The 16,557-nt window shown below is 44.8% G+C and overlaps 1 protein-coding gene across 1 annotated transcript in view; it reads right to left on the bottom strand.

Moving 5' to 3' along the window:
- ATP8B1 (ATPase phospholipid transporting 8B1) overlaps window positions 1-16,557 on the bottom strand; it is a 121,327-nt gene that overhangs the window by 60,305 nt on the left and 44,465 nt on the right. Inside the window, exon 2 of the mRNA XM_036097509.2 lies at window positions 2,031-2,233. Within this exon, the coding sequence (XP_035953402.2) occupies window positions 2,031-2,233 (203 nt within the window). The remainder of the gene's footprint in view (window positions 1-2,030; window positions 2,234-16,557) is intronic.

Raw genomic sequence — 16,557 nt, 5'->3', positions numbered from 1 at the left:
AGCTCAGGTCATGATCCCGGGGTCCTGGGATCGAGCCCCGTGTCAGGGTCCCTGCTCAGTGGGGAGTCTGCTTCTCCTCCTCCCTCTCCCTCTACCCCTCCCCCTCCTCGTGCTCTCGCTCTCAAATAAATAAATAAATAATCTTTAAAAAAAAAAAAAAGAAAGAAAGAAATGAGAACCACCAGATTCCCCTAAAAATATAAGCCACCTTTGGAAAAGACTATGAAGAGCCAAGATCAAGTCTGGGCTCCCTTGAGGTCTGTATTCCAACAGTAGAAATCTATAAGGAAGATGACTTGCAAACGGAATGATCAGGAAATGGCCCTGAGCACCAGGACTTGAAGGCGGAGTTGGAAAAAAACCAGAGGTGAGAGTTTCTACCCACTACATGCTTCCCTGACATTTCTGCATGCACCCAGCCCCGGTCCTTTGTTGCGTCCTGGACCACACATCTGATATAGCATGGCACCAAGCACCAACAGCAAAGTTCACCCTGAACCTCACTGAGCCGGTTCTCTGCCAACTCATCAGATAGCCACATATGATAGCGAATCGGAGATTGTGCTAGGAAATGGAGAGGCTCAGTGGGGGAAGGAATGAGGAAGAAACATGGTATTCAGGACTGGGGCAGTCGCCCAGAACTCCTTTGCTAACTCGTCAGGCTACTTCGGCTTGATCCCCCCTCGAACACCATCCAGCCTGGACCTGTTATGACAGAGGCCACATTCCTGTCTGGATTAGCAGTGTTTCCATTTTCATTTAGCTCAAGTTTACATGATTTTAGTACCTTCTGCTTCAAGGCAGAAAGCACTTAAGCTTAACTCTCAATAGCTTGGAATTGCAGCCAGAAATCCACAGCAAGTTCTGATCATTCTAAATGTTTGCTATGGAAAACCAAGGACGGCAAACAGTCTACAATGGGCCCATGGCCTACCAGGCTTCGGAGCCCGTTGTGGGTGAACGCCCATTTGGACACATGCTCTCCCCCATGGAGAACCTCCCCACACGGCGGTGGGGAGAGAGGCGGCCTCTGGCCAGAGCAGGATGGATCATCCCACGGGTGGCATTTCATGCCCTGTTGCTCTTCCTACAGGTGAAAATGGTTTGAAAACCCCACATGGACCAGGGAGCAGAAGCCGGCAGGAAAGATGAGGGGAGCAGGGAGCGACACAAGGGAAGCGGGCTTCGGGGGGACTTGGAGGACAGATGGGTTAGTGATGGAGACTTTGGGGAAGCCAGATAGAATCAGAGGTTATTCTGACCGAGGCTGTGGAGACAACATCCCCAGAGTCAGAAACCGTAACTTAGCGGAAACTTCTGTAAATGAGAAACAGAAGCTATTTAGCTGGAATTCGAGGGACCATGGAAGAAATATTTTCCATCTGAAATCTGGAGCAAATCTGGGGCCCAAGAAGGAAAGGATTGGCTACAAGAAAAGATCACATTTGCTTACCAGGGTGGGAGAAGCAGCGGAAAATGAAATAGAAGAGCTGCAGGGGAGTAAGCTACACTCTGTCGGCCTAAGTGACGGACTGTCTAGGGCAATTTTTAAGAACTCCTAGGAGAGTTGAGTAGGTGTGACAGAGAGCGCGTGGCACCCAGAGCCTAAGTTACTGTCCGGCCCTGGCCCCTGGTCAGGGAGCCTCGGAGCTGCCCCGATTCTGCTGTCTGCTGCATGTATGACAGGCCCCTCAGAGCAAACAGAGCCCACACCATCTCGCGGTCACAAATGACTGAGCAAAAGGTGTGGTAGCGCCAAGCTTCCTGGGTGCAGGAACAAGCAAATTCTTCCACATGCAACTCCCTTCTAAAAGTCGACGCTAACCAATGCTTGCCATATCCCAGGCAGACCTGGTCAGGTAGGTCGAGCAGCCCTGCGTGCTGAGGACGACATGTGCTCGTCCGAGCCCAGCGACCGTTCTCCCACCTGTATCCTCAGAGAGGGGAGAGACCTCCTGGACCACCTACCACGGGCCGGCCGGCCTTTGCACCTGTCGCTGCTGCCCCGTGTCCAGTCCAAGGGAGGTTACCTTTTCGGAGGGTCTCCCGGGTTTCCTCAGCTTCTCTGTTGACTCGGTTCTGTTCTGGTTCGACCGCAGGCCCCTGGTCGTCAAGCTCATCTTCAGTTTCATCGTCACTATAGGGAACCACTTCGTCATTAGGCTGAGAATCCTCCTCAAAGGTCGTTTCTGAGTCTCTTTCTGAATTCATGCTGGTGGCAAACTGGAACCACCTGGTTTAAAAGAAAAAAAACCAGCGTGACTTATGACCCGTGCCCAGTGTTTGGCTGAATTCTGCCTGCATCCTGTTACGGTGCCCTTTTAACAGAACACTATCTCACTCACAAACAAGGATGTCTGAAGAGCGACCCACAAGTTCAAATTATCGCGCAACTAAGAACAAAACCATTCAGGGGCGCCTGGGTGGCTCAGTCGTCAAGCGTCTGCCTTCGGCTCAGGTCATGATCCCAGGGTCCTGGGATCGAGCCCCGCATCGGGCTCTCTGCTCAGCGGGAAGCCTGCATCTCCCTCTCCCACTCCCCCTGCTTGTGTTCCCTCTCTCCTGTCTCTCTCTCTCTCTCTCTCTGTCAAATAAATAAATAAATAATCTTAAAAAAAAAAAAAAAAGAACAAAACCATTCATTAGTGATTAAATGTTTTGGTGAGAATTAACAACAGCAAAAATGTAGCTACAAACTCTTTTTCTTAGAGCATACACAAACTTTAAGGTAGTATTTCAAATTGGGGTCTCTACCCAGCAAAATAAAGTGAATCCATAACCAACCTTACAATAAAATGAAACAGCCGATAAAACATCAGAGTACAGCAGGTGTCGCGAGAGTTAGTACTGTTTGCTGAGACCCCCTGACAAAACCAACACACAGACACATTTATTTGCATTGTGGATCTTAATGCAATTGCATCTCTCACTGCGGGTTGCTGGCAACATTTGGGAAACCCTGCCCTAGGATACCCGGTTTCTGCTAACGCTGATATTCTGAGACTTTACTCTGTGATACATTTTAAATACAAGCTTAGGCCCTCACACTTTACTAAGAACTTCCTGGGAGCACTCCCTCACCTCCCTTCCGAACTACCCTCACCCACACCCTGACTTTGTCTTTGTGTGCACACCCCTGTTTAAAGTGACTGCAGAAGGGACGAGCACAACCTCAGTTATAGTAGGAAAATATTTACACAAAGGCCACGGGTTGCATGAAGACAGACACAGAGCCTGGCATTATTTACAAAAGCATCACACTGCCCTGTACTTGACATTGTTAATAATAGCAGCTCACATTTACTTAGTGGTAACTGCACCCCAGGCCCTACACGAAATGCTTTAGAGGCACTGACTTCTCGAAACTTCCCACACCACCCTGCTGAAGGTTTTATTGTCGTTCCTACTCTAGAGAAGAAAACCAAAACTCCTTGAATAACTTGCACAGTAATTTTCCAGCAAAGGGGCATCTGGCTGGTTGAATCAGTAGAGCATGCAACTCTTGGTCTCAGGGTCATGAGTTCAAGGTTGGGTGTCTAGCTTACTTTAAAAAAAAATTTTGCAGCAAAAACAATTGCTTTCCTAGAAGAGACTTTCTATATTCTACTTTTATGTTACAGTTTCTTATATGTTTTAGTCAAGTCTTAGTTGCCTTGAGTGGAACCACTTGGCTGATTGCATGCTTTGTATCAAATCTAGCATCTTAGACATCTAAGTTTGTATAGCCATAGCTGAACATGTAGGAAATGTTTAAATATTTATTATGAGGGTTTTTCCAGCATCATTTAAAACAGTAAATCCCAGAAGCAATCCAGTGATTGGTAACTGTGTAGATAAATTGTGATATCCTCCTACTATGGGACAGTGCACAATTTAGAACATGATCAGAAGACTTTTTAAAAATATTTATTTGTTTATTAGAGAGAGAGAGAGAGATTGCGTGGGAGCAGGAGAGGCAGAGGGAGAGGGAAAGAGAATCTCAAGCACACTCTGCGCTGATGGCGGAAGCCAACACAGGGCTCGATCCCACAACCCCGAGATCATGACCCGAGCGGAAACCAGCTTAACCAACTGCGCCACCGAGGCGCGCCAATCAGAAGAGTTTTTAATGACATTGCCAAAGTCCAAACATGTTGAGTTAAAAGGTAGGTTAACAATCTGTATGTATAAAATAGTCCTGATTATTCAGCCATTTATTCATTTTCCAAAATGTCAAACAATTGGCATGCATCATTTAAGTAAATGACTCGATTCAGTATTTAGCCTCCAGTAAATACTCAATACAGTCCTTACGGTGCAGTAAGTATGCAAATGTGAAGTCATTGTTACTGATGATTTCCCCATAATTAAGAAAAATGTTATTTATAATAACAAATGGAACGGTGTGGGGATTTATCCCTTTTAGGCTTTTCCATCTCCCAAAATCTCTTTTAAAATGTACCTGCCCCTCACCAGGAGGTAAAATACTAGTGTATGACTACACTTAAGCATATGCATATTCTGTTTTAAAACCCTTTAATTGCAGAGTAGAACATTTTCCTGCTTTCCCAATTTTCTGTGGGCCAGTAAATAACTATTTCTTTGGGTTTTATACATGTTTCATTGGCGTTATTTGTGGTTTTGTAATATCATGCCACCCATGCTTTAGCTGATATTTAAATTTAATGCACTCTCTTTAAAATTCCCAAACCCTTGGGCGCCTGGGTGGCTCAGTTGGTTAAGCGACTGCCTTCGGCTCAGGTCATGATCCTGGAGACCTGGGATCGAGCCCCGCATCGGGCTCCCTGCTCAGCGGGAAGTCTGCTTCTCCCTCTGACCCTCCCCCCTCTCATGTGCTCTCTCTCTCTCATTCTCTCTCTCAAATAAATAGATAAAATCTTTAAAAAAAAAAAAATTCCCAAACCCTTAAAAGCAAAACTTGCACCAGCAATCTTTCAGAACAAAAGTAATGAAAGCTGTTACCATTTAATGAGCACCTGCTATGTATCAAGCAGGACCACCCTGTGAGATAGATAATATTCTCCCATCTTACAGATAAGGGCACTGAGGCTCAGCTGCTAAGTGGCAGGATTTAGGACCTAATCTTTCTGTCATAGGGACATATACAACAATAACAAGTCTGAAAGCACCACACAGAAACATTTTTTCATTATAGTACATAACATAAAATGAGCCACTTAAACCATTTTTGGGTGTCCACGTCAGGAGCATTAAGTGATCAGTAAGAGATCATTTCCTCATCATGATTATTGCCAAGTGTCTCCATGCTCATTTCCCACATTAAGAATGAATCCAGTCCTTCGAGGCTGAGGGAGGAGCAGACAGAGAGGAATGGCTTTGACAACCACGAGGATGTGATCCAGACTAAGCAAGGCATTGCATAACCAGCCAACTCAGCACAGGAACATCCACCCTGGGCCAGATTGTGTGGGCCGCTTGGAAAGCGGAACTCTGAGCTGAGCGGAAGTTCTCTGCAGAGAGAGAGAGAGAAAGAAAGAAAGAAAGAGAGAGAGAGAGAGAGAGAGTGTGTGTGTGTGTGTGTAATGCAGGCATATGGGAATCATTTAGTTCATCATCTTAGCACTACCAAAGAAAAATTAGGAAGAAATCCTTTCTTTGAAGGCCCGAGTGACATAAGCAGCTTTCTGGGTCGAAACCATGACACCTGTGGGGCAGGCACTATGTGGACTATGGATCTGGAAGTGCTGTCCCGTCTCTCACCACCCCCGTAGCACATTGTGGCCACGTGTGCGCTTCCTCAACCTTCATTAAGCACCTGCTCGGTGCAGACCACCACAGCGGGCACCGGAAACAGACCCCCTGGAGACAGCCAGGTTATTTAGGGGTATAGGTGAGTAAACCGGCCATGAGAGCCACGAGCCACGGCAAGGCCGATCATTCCTGCCGAAACACACAGCTCCAGTCCATCCCCTCGTCTCCCCCCCACTGTGGCCGCTACCCTACTTCAGACCACCGTCATCTCTCTCCTGCAATGCCACAGGTGGGCACTAACTGGACTTCCCGCGATCAGCTTCCACACAGCCCCCAGAGTCATGCCACGCTCTCGCTTAGACCCTTCCTAGGCGTTCTGGACAGAGTGGTGCCCCCTTAAAAAAAAAAATCACAGGTTGAAGCCCCAACCCCCAGTGTGACTGTGTGTGGAGATAGGGCCTTTAAGGAGGTCATTAAGGCTAAGTAATTTTGTAAGGGCAGGACCCTATTCTGACAGGTCTGGTGTCCTTATAAGACGAGAAAGAGACATCAGAGAGCTCTCTTTCCATGCATGCACAGAGGAAAGGCCACAGCAAGCTGGCGGCCATCTACAAGCCAAGAAGACAGGCCTCACCAGAAACCAACCTGGCTGGCACCTCAATCTTGGACTTCCAGCTTTTGGAAATGTGAGAAAATAAATGTCTGTGGTTTAAGCCACCCAGCCTGTGGTATTTTGCTATGGCAGTCCAAGCAGACTGTGGCCTCACACTCTAAACTAAATCCACACTTTCCCCCAAGTCTGAGAGTTCTGCACAGTTCTACTACTTCCTTCTTGCTCACTAATCCTCAGCCCCATGGCCTTGCTTTCCGCTTAAGCCAGTGAAGCCTTTCCCGCCTCAGGCCCTTTGGACATGCTCTTCCTACTGCCTGAAATGCTCCTCTCCCAGTTCTCTGCATGGCTACTATTTCTCATTCTTTAGATCTCAACTTCAATATCCACTTCCACGGATGGTGTTGAACAGGTATCTGCCCTCTTCTTCCTGCTACCACTAACCTCCCCAACACTTACCTCTCTCTTTTCTTCCTGGCACTTACCACAATTTTTAAATGTACGTTCACTTTTACTTATCTGTCATCTGCCTCTCCCGCTCCACCCCGAGCTGTACAAGAACAGAGTCCCATCTGTGAATACTCAGTGCCTACTGTCTACTTGCCACACAAAGATCTGGGGAAAGAACAAATGAACTTTCAATAGAGTACGCTCAAAGATATCTTTGCCATCTCTCCACAGTTCCTACCTACCCCACAGTAAAAGACTTCAAGTAGTCAGTGGATGAAGGAAGAAGCTTGACAGCAATGATAAGAAGTTGTACACATTGAAGATTCTTTAGGAGTCTCACTATTCAAGGCCATCCAAAACTTAGTGCCTAAGATTTTACTACATATGCAAAATTAAACCAGCCTGTGGTAAGGTACTGAAGGCATTGAAGGTGAGCCCTGATCTTTCTTGTTTATCACTATCACCCCAGCACCTGGCAAGGGTCTACCACAGAGGAGGCACTTCCGCCTCTGTCCTCAGGGGGCTTATAGTCCACACGGGAGTTGGCAAATGACAGCCTCCAGGCCAGGCTCAGCTGACCACCTGTTTTTGTAAATCAAGTTTTATTAGAACCCATCCTTGTTCATTCCTTTATGTACTACCCAGGCTGCTTCTACACCAGAGCAGAGCTGAATGGTTACGATGGATACCACATGGCCTCAGAGTCTAAAATATTTACTATCTGGCTCTTTGCAGAAAAAGTCTATTGACCCCTGGACTAAAACAAAAGACAATAGTTAGAGATGGTAGCAATATGTGGTCAATATCAAAGGCCCACAACCAGAGAAAATCAGGATTGACCTAGGTCAATCAGGCATGCTTTGGGAATATGGAATAAATGACCAGGTGTGGTAGTGGGAAAAATGTCACCAATACAGTTGCCCTATTGGTTGGGAATGGTAGCATCTCAGTTGTCGCAAGCTGTGAAACTGAAGAGGACACACACTTGCTCACACCTGGGGGACAACACACGATCATCTCCCTCAGCACGTGAGGAACGGTGAGCATGCAGCTGCTAACAAAGCCACCCCCCCATAGGGTGGTACTTCCTCATTCACCCAGGAGCTCATAATCATGGCGTCCAAAGTCAATGGGACTAGATGTTAGAGCAAGTAGGCAAAGGATGGATCAGATTTGTTTTTGATTCATCAAGGACTTAGCATTCAAGGACTTTTCTGGTCACATGATCTTCAGAAAATATTCTTACCCAGCTCCTGCTTAAGCTGAGAAGCAGCATGGTTTATTTGAAAGAATATGGGCCTGGATTCAAATCCCAGCTCTACTATTCACGAATTTATAACTTGGGTGGGTTACTTAACATTTTGGAAGCTTATTTCTCCCATCTGTTAAAAAAAAGAGAAAGGGGTAGGGGGCTAGTGACCCTTCAAATACTGTGAGGATTTGTTTAGATACCTCATGGTTGTAAAAGCCCCTAGTGACAGCCCACAGAGAGTAGATATAAGGTACGATGTGCTAGTTTTCATGGGGTTCTTTTCAGAGTCCTTAAGACACAGGAATTTGCAAAACACAGACTTCTGTGTCTATACCCAGACTATACCCACCAAGTGGACAACTTCTCAGCTCCTTCCCCCCTCCACCTGCTCCTGCCCAAGGAAAGGGCCTTGATACCCATACAGCTCAGAGCCTGTAGCCCTAGGGAGATCCTGTTACTCCCTTACCTGAATTTAAAGTTCAGAAGAGCGTGTGGGTTGTTTCCTACCTTACCATCTCCATGAGAGCACCACCCCAGGATGGGCTCTGCCTCCCGGCAACAGTCCTCCTCTCTCCCTGTTCCGTCCCTGACCAGACAGCTGTCTGGTTAGCAGACTCCAGACTTTTCTGCAGGCCTGCCTTAAAAAAGGGTTCCGGGTAGAGGGGGTGGGGAGGAGTAGGAAGCAAGAGGCATCATTTGTACCAGAGCTTGATTTGGGTCTTTTCCAGCTCTTAATAAAGTGGTGCTTCATTTTCCATCCTACCTTCCATAGTTAAGCCCTCTTGGTCATAAACCCCCCAAGACAAAAGGGGTGAAGGATGGTTTCCGAACATGAACCCTAACACCCATCATCTGTCACCTTTATATACTTGGCTACCAACTACCTGCGAAGTGAATGAATGAATGATATCCTTCTTCCTTTGTAGGGGAGGCACTGAAGGAGAGAGAAAAAGGGAACCCAGGCAAAAAGAATTATCTTTCTGCCTTTGCGATAAAAGCCTGAAATCAGTAATGATGAAAGCACAAACTTTTGCTGCTATCACAAGGTTTCTAGATTTCAGTGAAGGAAAAGCAGGGACAAAAAGCTGAGTTTTGTCATGGCCAGGGTAGGATCTGTGTGCATACACAAAGGGAACTAAGAGGCTGGAGAAGGCCAAGAGTCCCCAGTCAATAACAGCTTTGTTGTAGGACTTGATTCGTGTCCAGCTTAGAAAGGAAGATTCACAAAATTCATTTTTGTTCATTCTACATCATCTGTTTTCATGGCTCAGAAAGCCCTCAACAGGAAAGGGTGTTTCTAACATGTGTTTTTCCTCATTTCCTTTGCCTATTATTATTATTATTAAAGATAATGCAAAGTAACATAACATGATATAATAAATGTGTGCATTAGGTCTCTATGTGTCCTATACTATGTGTTTATATTATATGTTCTGTGCTAAATATAATAAACTACAAGTCTGGCAGGCAGCATCCACGACGCCCCCGATGACGTTACCACCTGCTATGCCCGCTCTTGTGTAAGCCCCTCCCCATGCGAGTGGGCTGGACATAAGACTTTGCTTTTAACCAACCTAATATGACACAGGCAATGGGATGTTTTATCCGTGATTGGGTTATAGGAGGCTATGGCTTCCTTCCAGCCACCCAGCTCTCTCCCCTTCCTGGCTTTAGTGAAGCAGCTGTCCAATGGAGGGGCTCACATGGCAAGAAACTCAGTGGCCGTCCAGCCAATAGCCAACAAGGAACTGGGGTCTTCAGACCAACAACCCTCAAGGAAACCAATTTTGGGTATGTACAGCATGGTGACTATAGCTACCAATACATACTGCAGATCTGAAAGTTACTCAGAGAGTAGATCTTAAAATTTATCACAAGGGAAAAAGTTGTAAGTATGTAAGGGTGATGAATGTTAACTAAGCTTACAGTGGTGATCATTTTACAATATATACATGTATCAAATCATTATGTTGTACACCTTAAATTAATACAATATGTCAATTATATCTCAATTCAACTGCAAAAAAAATTTTTTTTAAGGTGAAGGGAAAGGAAATAAATTTTGCCAACAACCTCATGCACTTGGAAGTGGATCATCCTTCCTCAGTCCAGCCTTCAGATGAGACCCCAGCCTGGGCTGATGCTTTCATTGCAGCCTTGTGAAAGACCCAAGAAGAGAGGACACCGTCAAGTGGTGCTGGATTCTTCATCCATAAAAACTGGGAAATAACAAATGTGTGTTGCTTTACGCTGCTAAGTTTTGGAGTAATTTGTAACGACAGAGAACTCATACACATATTATTAATCACGAATAATAAGGATTCTGTGGTAAGATTATTTCCAAGTTATTCTGAAGAAGAGCCCAATCTCAGAGGCAGCAGAAATCTTCTCTGTAATCCCAGTGAGTCCAGACACCTGCCACACCCCGCTTGGAATCTGCCCAATACTCTGCAGAGTAAAATCTGACAAGCTTGATGACAGTTGTAATTAGATAATCTCATGAAGCAATAGTAATAAGACATATCTAAGATCTAGATTAAATTTAAACTTTATACAGTTATCGAAACATGACTCCACTGTCCCCAGGACAAACAGGGTTACAGTTTTCATTTCCTCTTAAACTGAAACCTAAAAAGCCTAGAAGCCTGGGATAACTCCCATAAAACTAAGGGACCACTGATGTCACCATCGTGGGGACAATGAGCCAAGGCCTTTCCTTGGGATAGAAAGGGCTTCTCTGGGTCCACAGCTTCATCCTCTGCTCCTCTGAAAGTCCACCATGGAGCCCTGTGCCACAAAGGAAGCTGTCAACCATGTTGTACTGCACAACTCTGCTGGCCACCGCTGAAAAGGTACAGGGAAACCTCAGAACTCTGGCTTCTCAGGGAAGGGCAGTTTTCTCATTTTCCTGGTGAAACGTAAAGGATTTCTTGGTGATATTGTCCCAACCCTGTCATGAGCTCACCAACATCCTCTAGCAAGGATGAGGCATCCCCCCTTACAGATCACTAAGTATCTTTCACACTTCTTGTCTCTCACAATCGTCATGGACTCATTCTGCAATGTGTGGCCAGGCACTACGGTTGCCATTTTACCAAAAAGAAAACAGAGGTGCTGAAGCCCCAAGTTATTCAGCTCGGTAATGTCAGATTGGATCCAAGCCCTCTGACCACACAGCCGAGTCTGTGCTACACAGATTGTGTGGTAGAGTTCACACATGTGGATTCAGACTGGAATTCAAGTTCTGTCCCAGAAGCACCTGAGCCTGCTCCCCTATTACCAGCACCCACTGCTTGCTCCTGCCACACACCAACTTAGAGCACCATCAGTCACAAGAAAAACCTAAGCAAAAGAAATGGAGAAACCGACAAGAAAAATAAAGCAAACTTCGTGATCTACAGACAGATCTATCCTACACCAACGAGTGGGGAAACTTTAAATGCTCCCCAGTTTATATCACATAGGAGTGCATTTAAATCAACAATTATTTCTTCGGTGTTTTGAGCTGGGAATAGGAGAGTCACAGAGGAGAACGAGCACTCAGGGTGGATGGGGAGAGATTTTCAGGAACGAGGAATAGCTGGAGTGAAGACTGAGCGCAGGCAAGCATGAGGCGTCCACCCACCTGAAAGATTTAGGGGTACAGAAGAGAAGCTGGGGAAGGGCTGGTTGGAGTCCTCTGCCGGGTCCATGAGGGCTTGGCCAGGCTCTCTTCCAAGAAGTGGAAGGAACCACTAAAGGTGTCCGCAAGGAGAGGAACATGATCTGCATGGTGCTTCAGGAAGATTAATCTGATAGAGGAGGGAGTGTGGGTGGCCCGGAAGGTGAGAGCCAGACAGGGAGACCGGCCAGGGGTCACGCTGGCCACCAAGCATCGCCCGTCATCGTTTTGTCATCTGTAAAACCAAGCAGTTCAGGTCCTATTACCTCTGCAGCCACATTCAGAAACAACACTCCCTGTGTGAACGTAACTGAAGCAAGGAAGAATACAGGCCTGAATCAGGGTGGTGGCAACTAGAAAAAATGTGTTTAAAATTAAGACCGGGCGGGGCTGCCATTCTTTCGTCTGGAAAACTAAGGAAAAAAGTAAACCAAAGACCAGAACTGGTTCCCAGAGGATAATAAAGCCAGAATTCCCCAAGTGTTTACTTTAGAGACTCAGCCTCAATCCACAACGTATTTTTATAATAAATACTGAAAGTTACCAGGAAAAAAAGCATTGTTTGTACAGTCACACTCCATTCTCACTTGGTAAGGACAATGTCCTTATTTTTACTCCATTACTATTGCCTCTATGATTAGGTTTTTAAATTATATTCATGCTTAAATAATATAAAACATAGGGACTTTACAACTGATAGCTGCCTAAAAGCAAAACCTCCAAGGTGAAATAAAAAATAAATCTGTTGAGTTAAATTAACTTTAATGTTTGAAGAGTCACCAACCTATTGATAAATGGACGCATTTAACTAAAGACTACACCACAGGGGCACCTGGGTAGCTCAGTCGGTTGAGCATCCGACTCTTGATCTCAGCTCAGGTCTCAACCTCAGGGCCGTGAGTTCAAGCCCCACACTGGGCTCCATGCTGGGCATGGAGCCTACTGAAAAAAAAAAAAAAAAAGTTAAAAGACTACACTACAGAAAGACATACGAATTGGCATAATTTTCCAGAACTAAACATAAACCTTAAAATTTGCAATCTGCAAAGAGACAGCTGATATTCCCCCATTCAGAGTCAATAGGACTGCTTGTTTGAATGGAAGGGGAAGCAGAGGGGACAGATGTATAAGTAACTGGGATAATAAACACACAGGGAAAGGAGTACTCTTACTAAAAAATCAAAGAAAGGCACACAGAGGAAAACCAAGACACCACTTTATGCCTATTAGGTTAACAATATTCAATTACTACATCTTGTGCTGGCTGGGATAGAGCTGAATAAACGAATTCTCTCTCTTTCTCTTTCAAACACACACACACACACACACACACACACACACACACACACACACACACGCTGCTGCTGCTGGCATTGAAACTGGTACATTCCTTATGTATGAAAACAATATAGCAACATTTTACGCCCCAAGAACATTAAAGATATTTATAACATTTGACCCAATGATCTCATTTCTAGAAACTCTTCCAATATAAACAAACAAGTAAAATAACGATTCACACAAAATTTTTGATTGTCATGATTAGCTATAAAAAGCAGGAACAGAAACCACCTGGGAGTCCAACAGGCTAATGGTTTTATAAATTATGATTTGAGGGTGGCTGTTAAAAATGACAGCCATAGAAACATAGGAAATGTTTTCCATACAACTTTAAAAGGGGGGAGGTCAGCAATCAGAACGGTGTCCTATTACTGCAGCTTTGTAAATCAGACACGTGTACGTTTTAGAAAAGAATTTTTGCTCTCAAACAAGAGACTTACTGTGTTTCTCTTTCCAAAATAACTGACAATTGATAATACCTACCTACCCCTTGTAGCCAAAGTCTACCAAGCAGTCAGTTGTGTGCTGGGCTCATTTCATGAAATCCTCACAACATTCCCCAAAATAAAGTATTATCCTCCTTTTGAAGGCTTTAATACAGGTTAGGTGATTCCTCCAGGGTCATACAGCGAGGGTTCAACCAGATCTGTTTGCCCCCAAATTTCTTCAGATTTGTCACAGGGGGAGAAAAATTGCATCAGGGTGGACTCTGCCCACCCACACTTTCTTTACGATCACTCTCTGTCTTTGCAGAGGACTACAAAACCAAAGACAGCAGCATGAGAGCTGGCTGGTTTCATCCAGAGGCGGTGTCTGAGCTCAGAGAAGGGATGGCTTGCATGTCAGGGCAGGAAAGATGAAACTACCATGTGGACTCCTTTGTATCATTGTACCTTCCCAAGCATATTAGTAAACATAAGATTCCAGTTCTCTCCTAACGATCATGAGATGCCACGAAATCTAGTCTGTGTCCATTCTCTTCCTCTAAGAGCCCTTGCTGACCTACACTATGTGTAGATGGAGACCCCAAATCAGTGACCTTCATGCACTAAGGTCAACAGATCTCAAGAGCCCTGGGCACAGGTCCAGTGACAAAGTGATTTACAAAGTTAGTTCCTTATTCCTTGTAATCTGCATCGTAAAGGTCTGTGGCTTCCACTGAAAACACAAACCCTCAGGTTAAGAGTCCTTCATGGCACCCTTTTCATATGTAAATATGTTTTAAATTTTCCAAATATTCATATATAAATATGTGCCAAGGTTTAAATAGACACTATGTATGACTGACACATCAATTACAACTGAGGCACCTACCGGGTATTTTTCTAGACACTGCCATGGTTTCATGACCTTACTACTCATTCCATTTAAAAGTTAACACCTTCTGGGAATGCGAGCTGGTACAGCCACTCTGGAAAACAGTATGGAGGTTCCTCAAAAAGTTGAAAATAGGGGCACCTGGGTGGCTCAGTTGTTAAGCATCTGCCTTCAGCTCAGGTCATGATCCCAGGGTCCTGGGATCGAGCCCCGCATCGGGCTCCCTGCTCCACGGGAAGCCTGCTTCTCCCTCTCCCACTCCCCCTGCTTGTGTTCCCTCTCTCGCTGTGTCTCTGTCAAATAAATAAAATCTTTAAAAAAAAAAAAAAGTTGAAAATAGAGCTACCCTACAACCCAGCAATTGCACTACTGGGTATTTACCCCAAGGATACAAATGTAGGGATCCAAAGGGGTACGTGCACCCCAATATTTATAGCAGCAATGTCCACAATAGCCAAACTATGGAAAGAGCCAAGATGTCCATCAACAGATGAATGGATAAAGAAGAAGTGGTATATATACAATGGAATATTATGTAGCCATCAAAAAGATGAAATCGTGCCATTTGCAATGACGTGGATAGAACTAGAGGGTATTATGCTAAGTGAAGTAAATCAATCAGAGAAAGACAAGTATCATACGATCTCACTGATATGAGTAATTTGAGAAACAAGACAGAGGATCATAGGGGAAGGGAGGAAAAAATGAAACAAGATGAAACCGGAGAGGGAAACAAACCGTAAGAGACTCTTAATCTCAGGAAACAAACTGAGGGTTGCTGAAGTGGTGGGGGGTGGGAGGGATGGGGGGGGCTCCGTGATGGACATTGGGGAGGGTATGTGCTATGGTGAGCGCTGTGAATTGTGTAAGACTGATGAGTCACAGACCTGTACCCCTTAAACAAATAATACATTATATGTTGAAAAAAAAAAAAAAGAAGATAGTAGGAAGGGAAAAATGAAGGGGGGAAAATCGGAGGGGGGACGAACCATGAGAGACTATGGACTCTGAGAAACAAACTGAGGGTTTTAGAGGGGAGGGGGGTAGGGGAATGGGTTAGTCCGGTGATGGGTATTAAGTAGGGCACGCACTGCATGGAGCACCGGGTGTTATACGCAAATAATGAATAATGGAACACTACATCAAAAACTAATGATGTAATGTATGGTGACTAACATAACATAATTAAAATAAAATTAATTAAAAAAGTTAACACCTTCGCAAATTCTGGATCCCGGAAGTCTAAGGGACGAGGGCCACATCTTATATTTAATCACTGTCTCCTCTGCTGTATTTTTTTTTTAATTTTTTATTGTTATGTTAATCCCCATACATTCCTCTGCTGTATTTAAAGTCAGCTTAGAGGATTCAACTTAGATTGGACAGCTGAATTCACACCCAAAGTTCTGGACCAAGACCATACTGTAAACATGTGGTTAATATTTTATATGTCCTTTGGAAACACATTTGGCTTGAACCATGTCCAGAGTTTCCTACAGACAGTGGGCAATCCTAACGATCTGTTCTGGCTTTCAGATTTTGGACAGGTCAATTAACGGGAGTGCCTACGTTTCTACATATCTGATTGTTCTAAGAACTTACGATAACGCTTATAATAGAGAGCTTCTGAAGCTCCCGGGGTTTTCATGGGATGATGTTGGTGAGCGTTTATAGGAGAACAGACTACACATTCTATGGATTAGGCCCAGAGCTAAGTGCTTGATATACGTTATCTTAACATCATTTGTTGAGGGCCAAATGATCATCCCCATTTTACAAGTGAGGAAATGGATGTTGAGAGATCAAGTTCTTTGCCCAAGCACAAGTAGGTGGTAACTGGCATAAAATTCTTTGTCAAGAGTCTATGCTCAGTCACAACACTCAGTGCCTTAATTGTACCTATTAAAATCTCCGTGGCACAAACTGGAGAAGAGACAGTTCATCTAATCTGAAGAAACAAATAAACTAAGAGATCTACAGTTAAATCTACGTTGGTGCTAGAATGGGTGGGTGCCCAGCCATCTTGACATCATCCTCTGATTGCGACACTCAGGGTGGAAACTGAGAAGGGGGAGGATCATAAAATGGAGGGCCCCACTAGCAAGGGTGTGTTCACCCTTGCAGGAGAATTTCTCCACTATTACCTAGAACCCAGGTCTCCGACTTTGTAGGAAATGCCTTTTGCCCTCTGTGTACAAGGAGAGAAGCTGTCGT

Source organism: Halichoerus grypus, chromosome 13 (genome assembly GCF_964656455.1).
Source record: "Halichoerus grypus chromosome 13, mHalGry1.hap1.1, whole genome shotgun sequence".
Lineage (NCBI taxonomy): Eukaryota > Metazoa > Chordata > Mammalia > Carnivora > Phocidae > Halichoerus > Halichoerus grypus.
The sequence above is the reverse complement of the archived record's forward strand: the minus strand, read 5'-3'. Positions and strand labels throughout refer to the sequence as shown.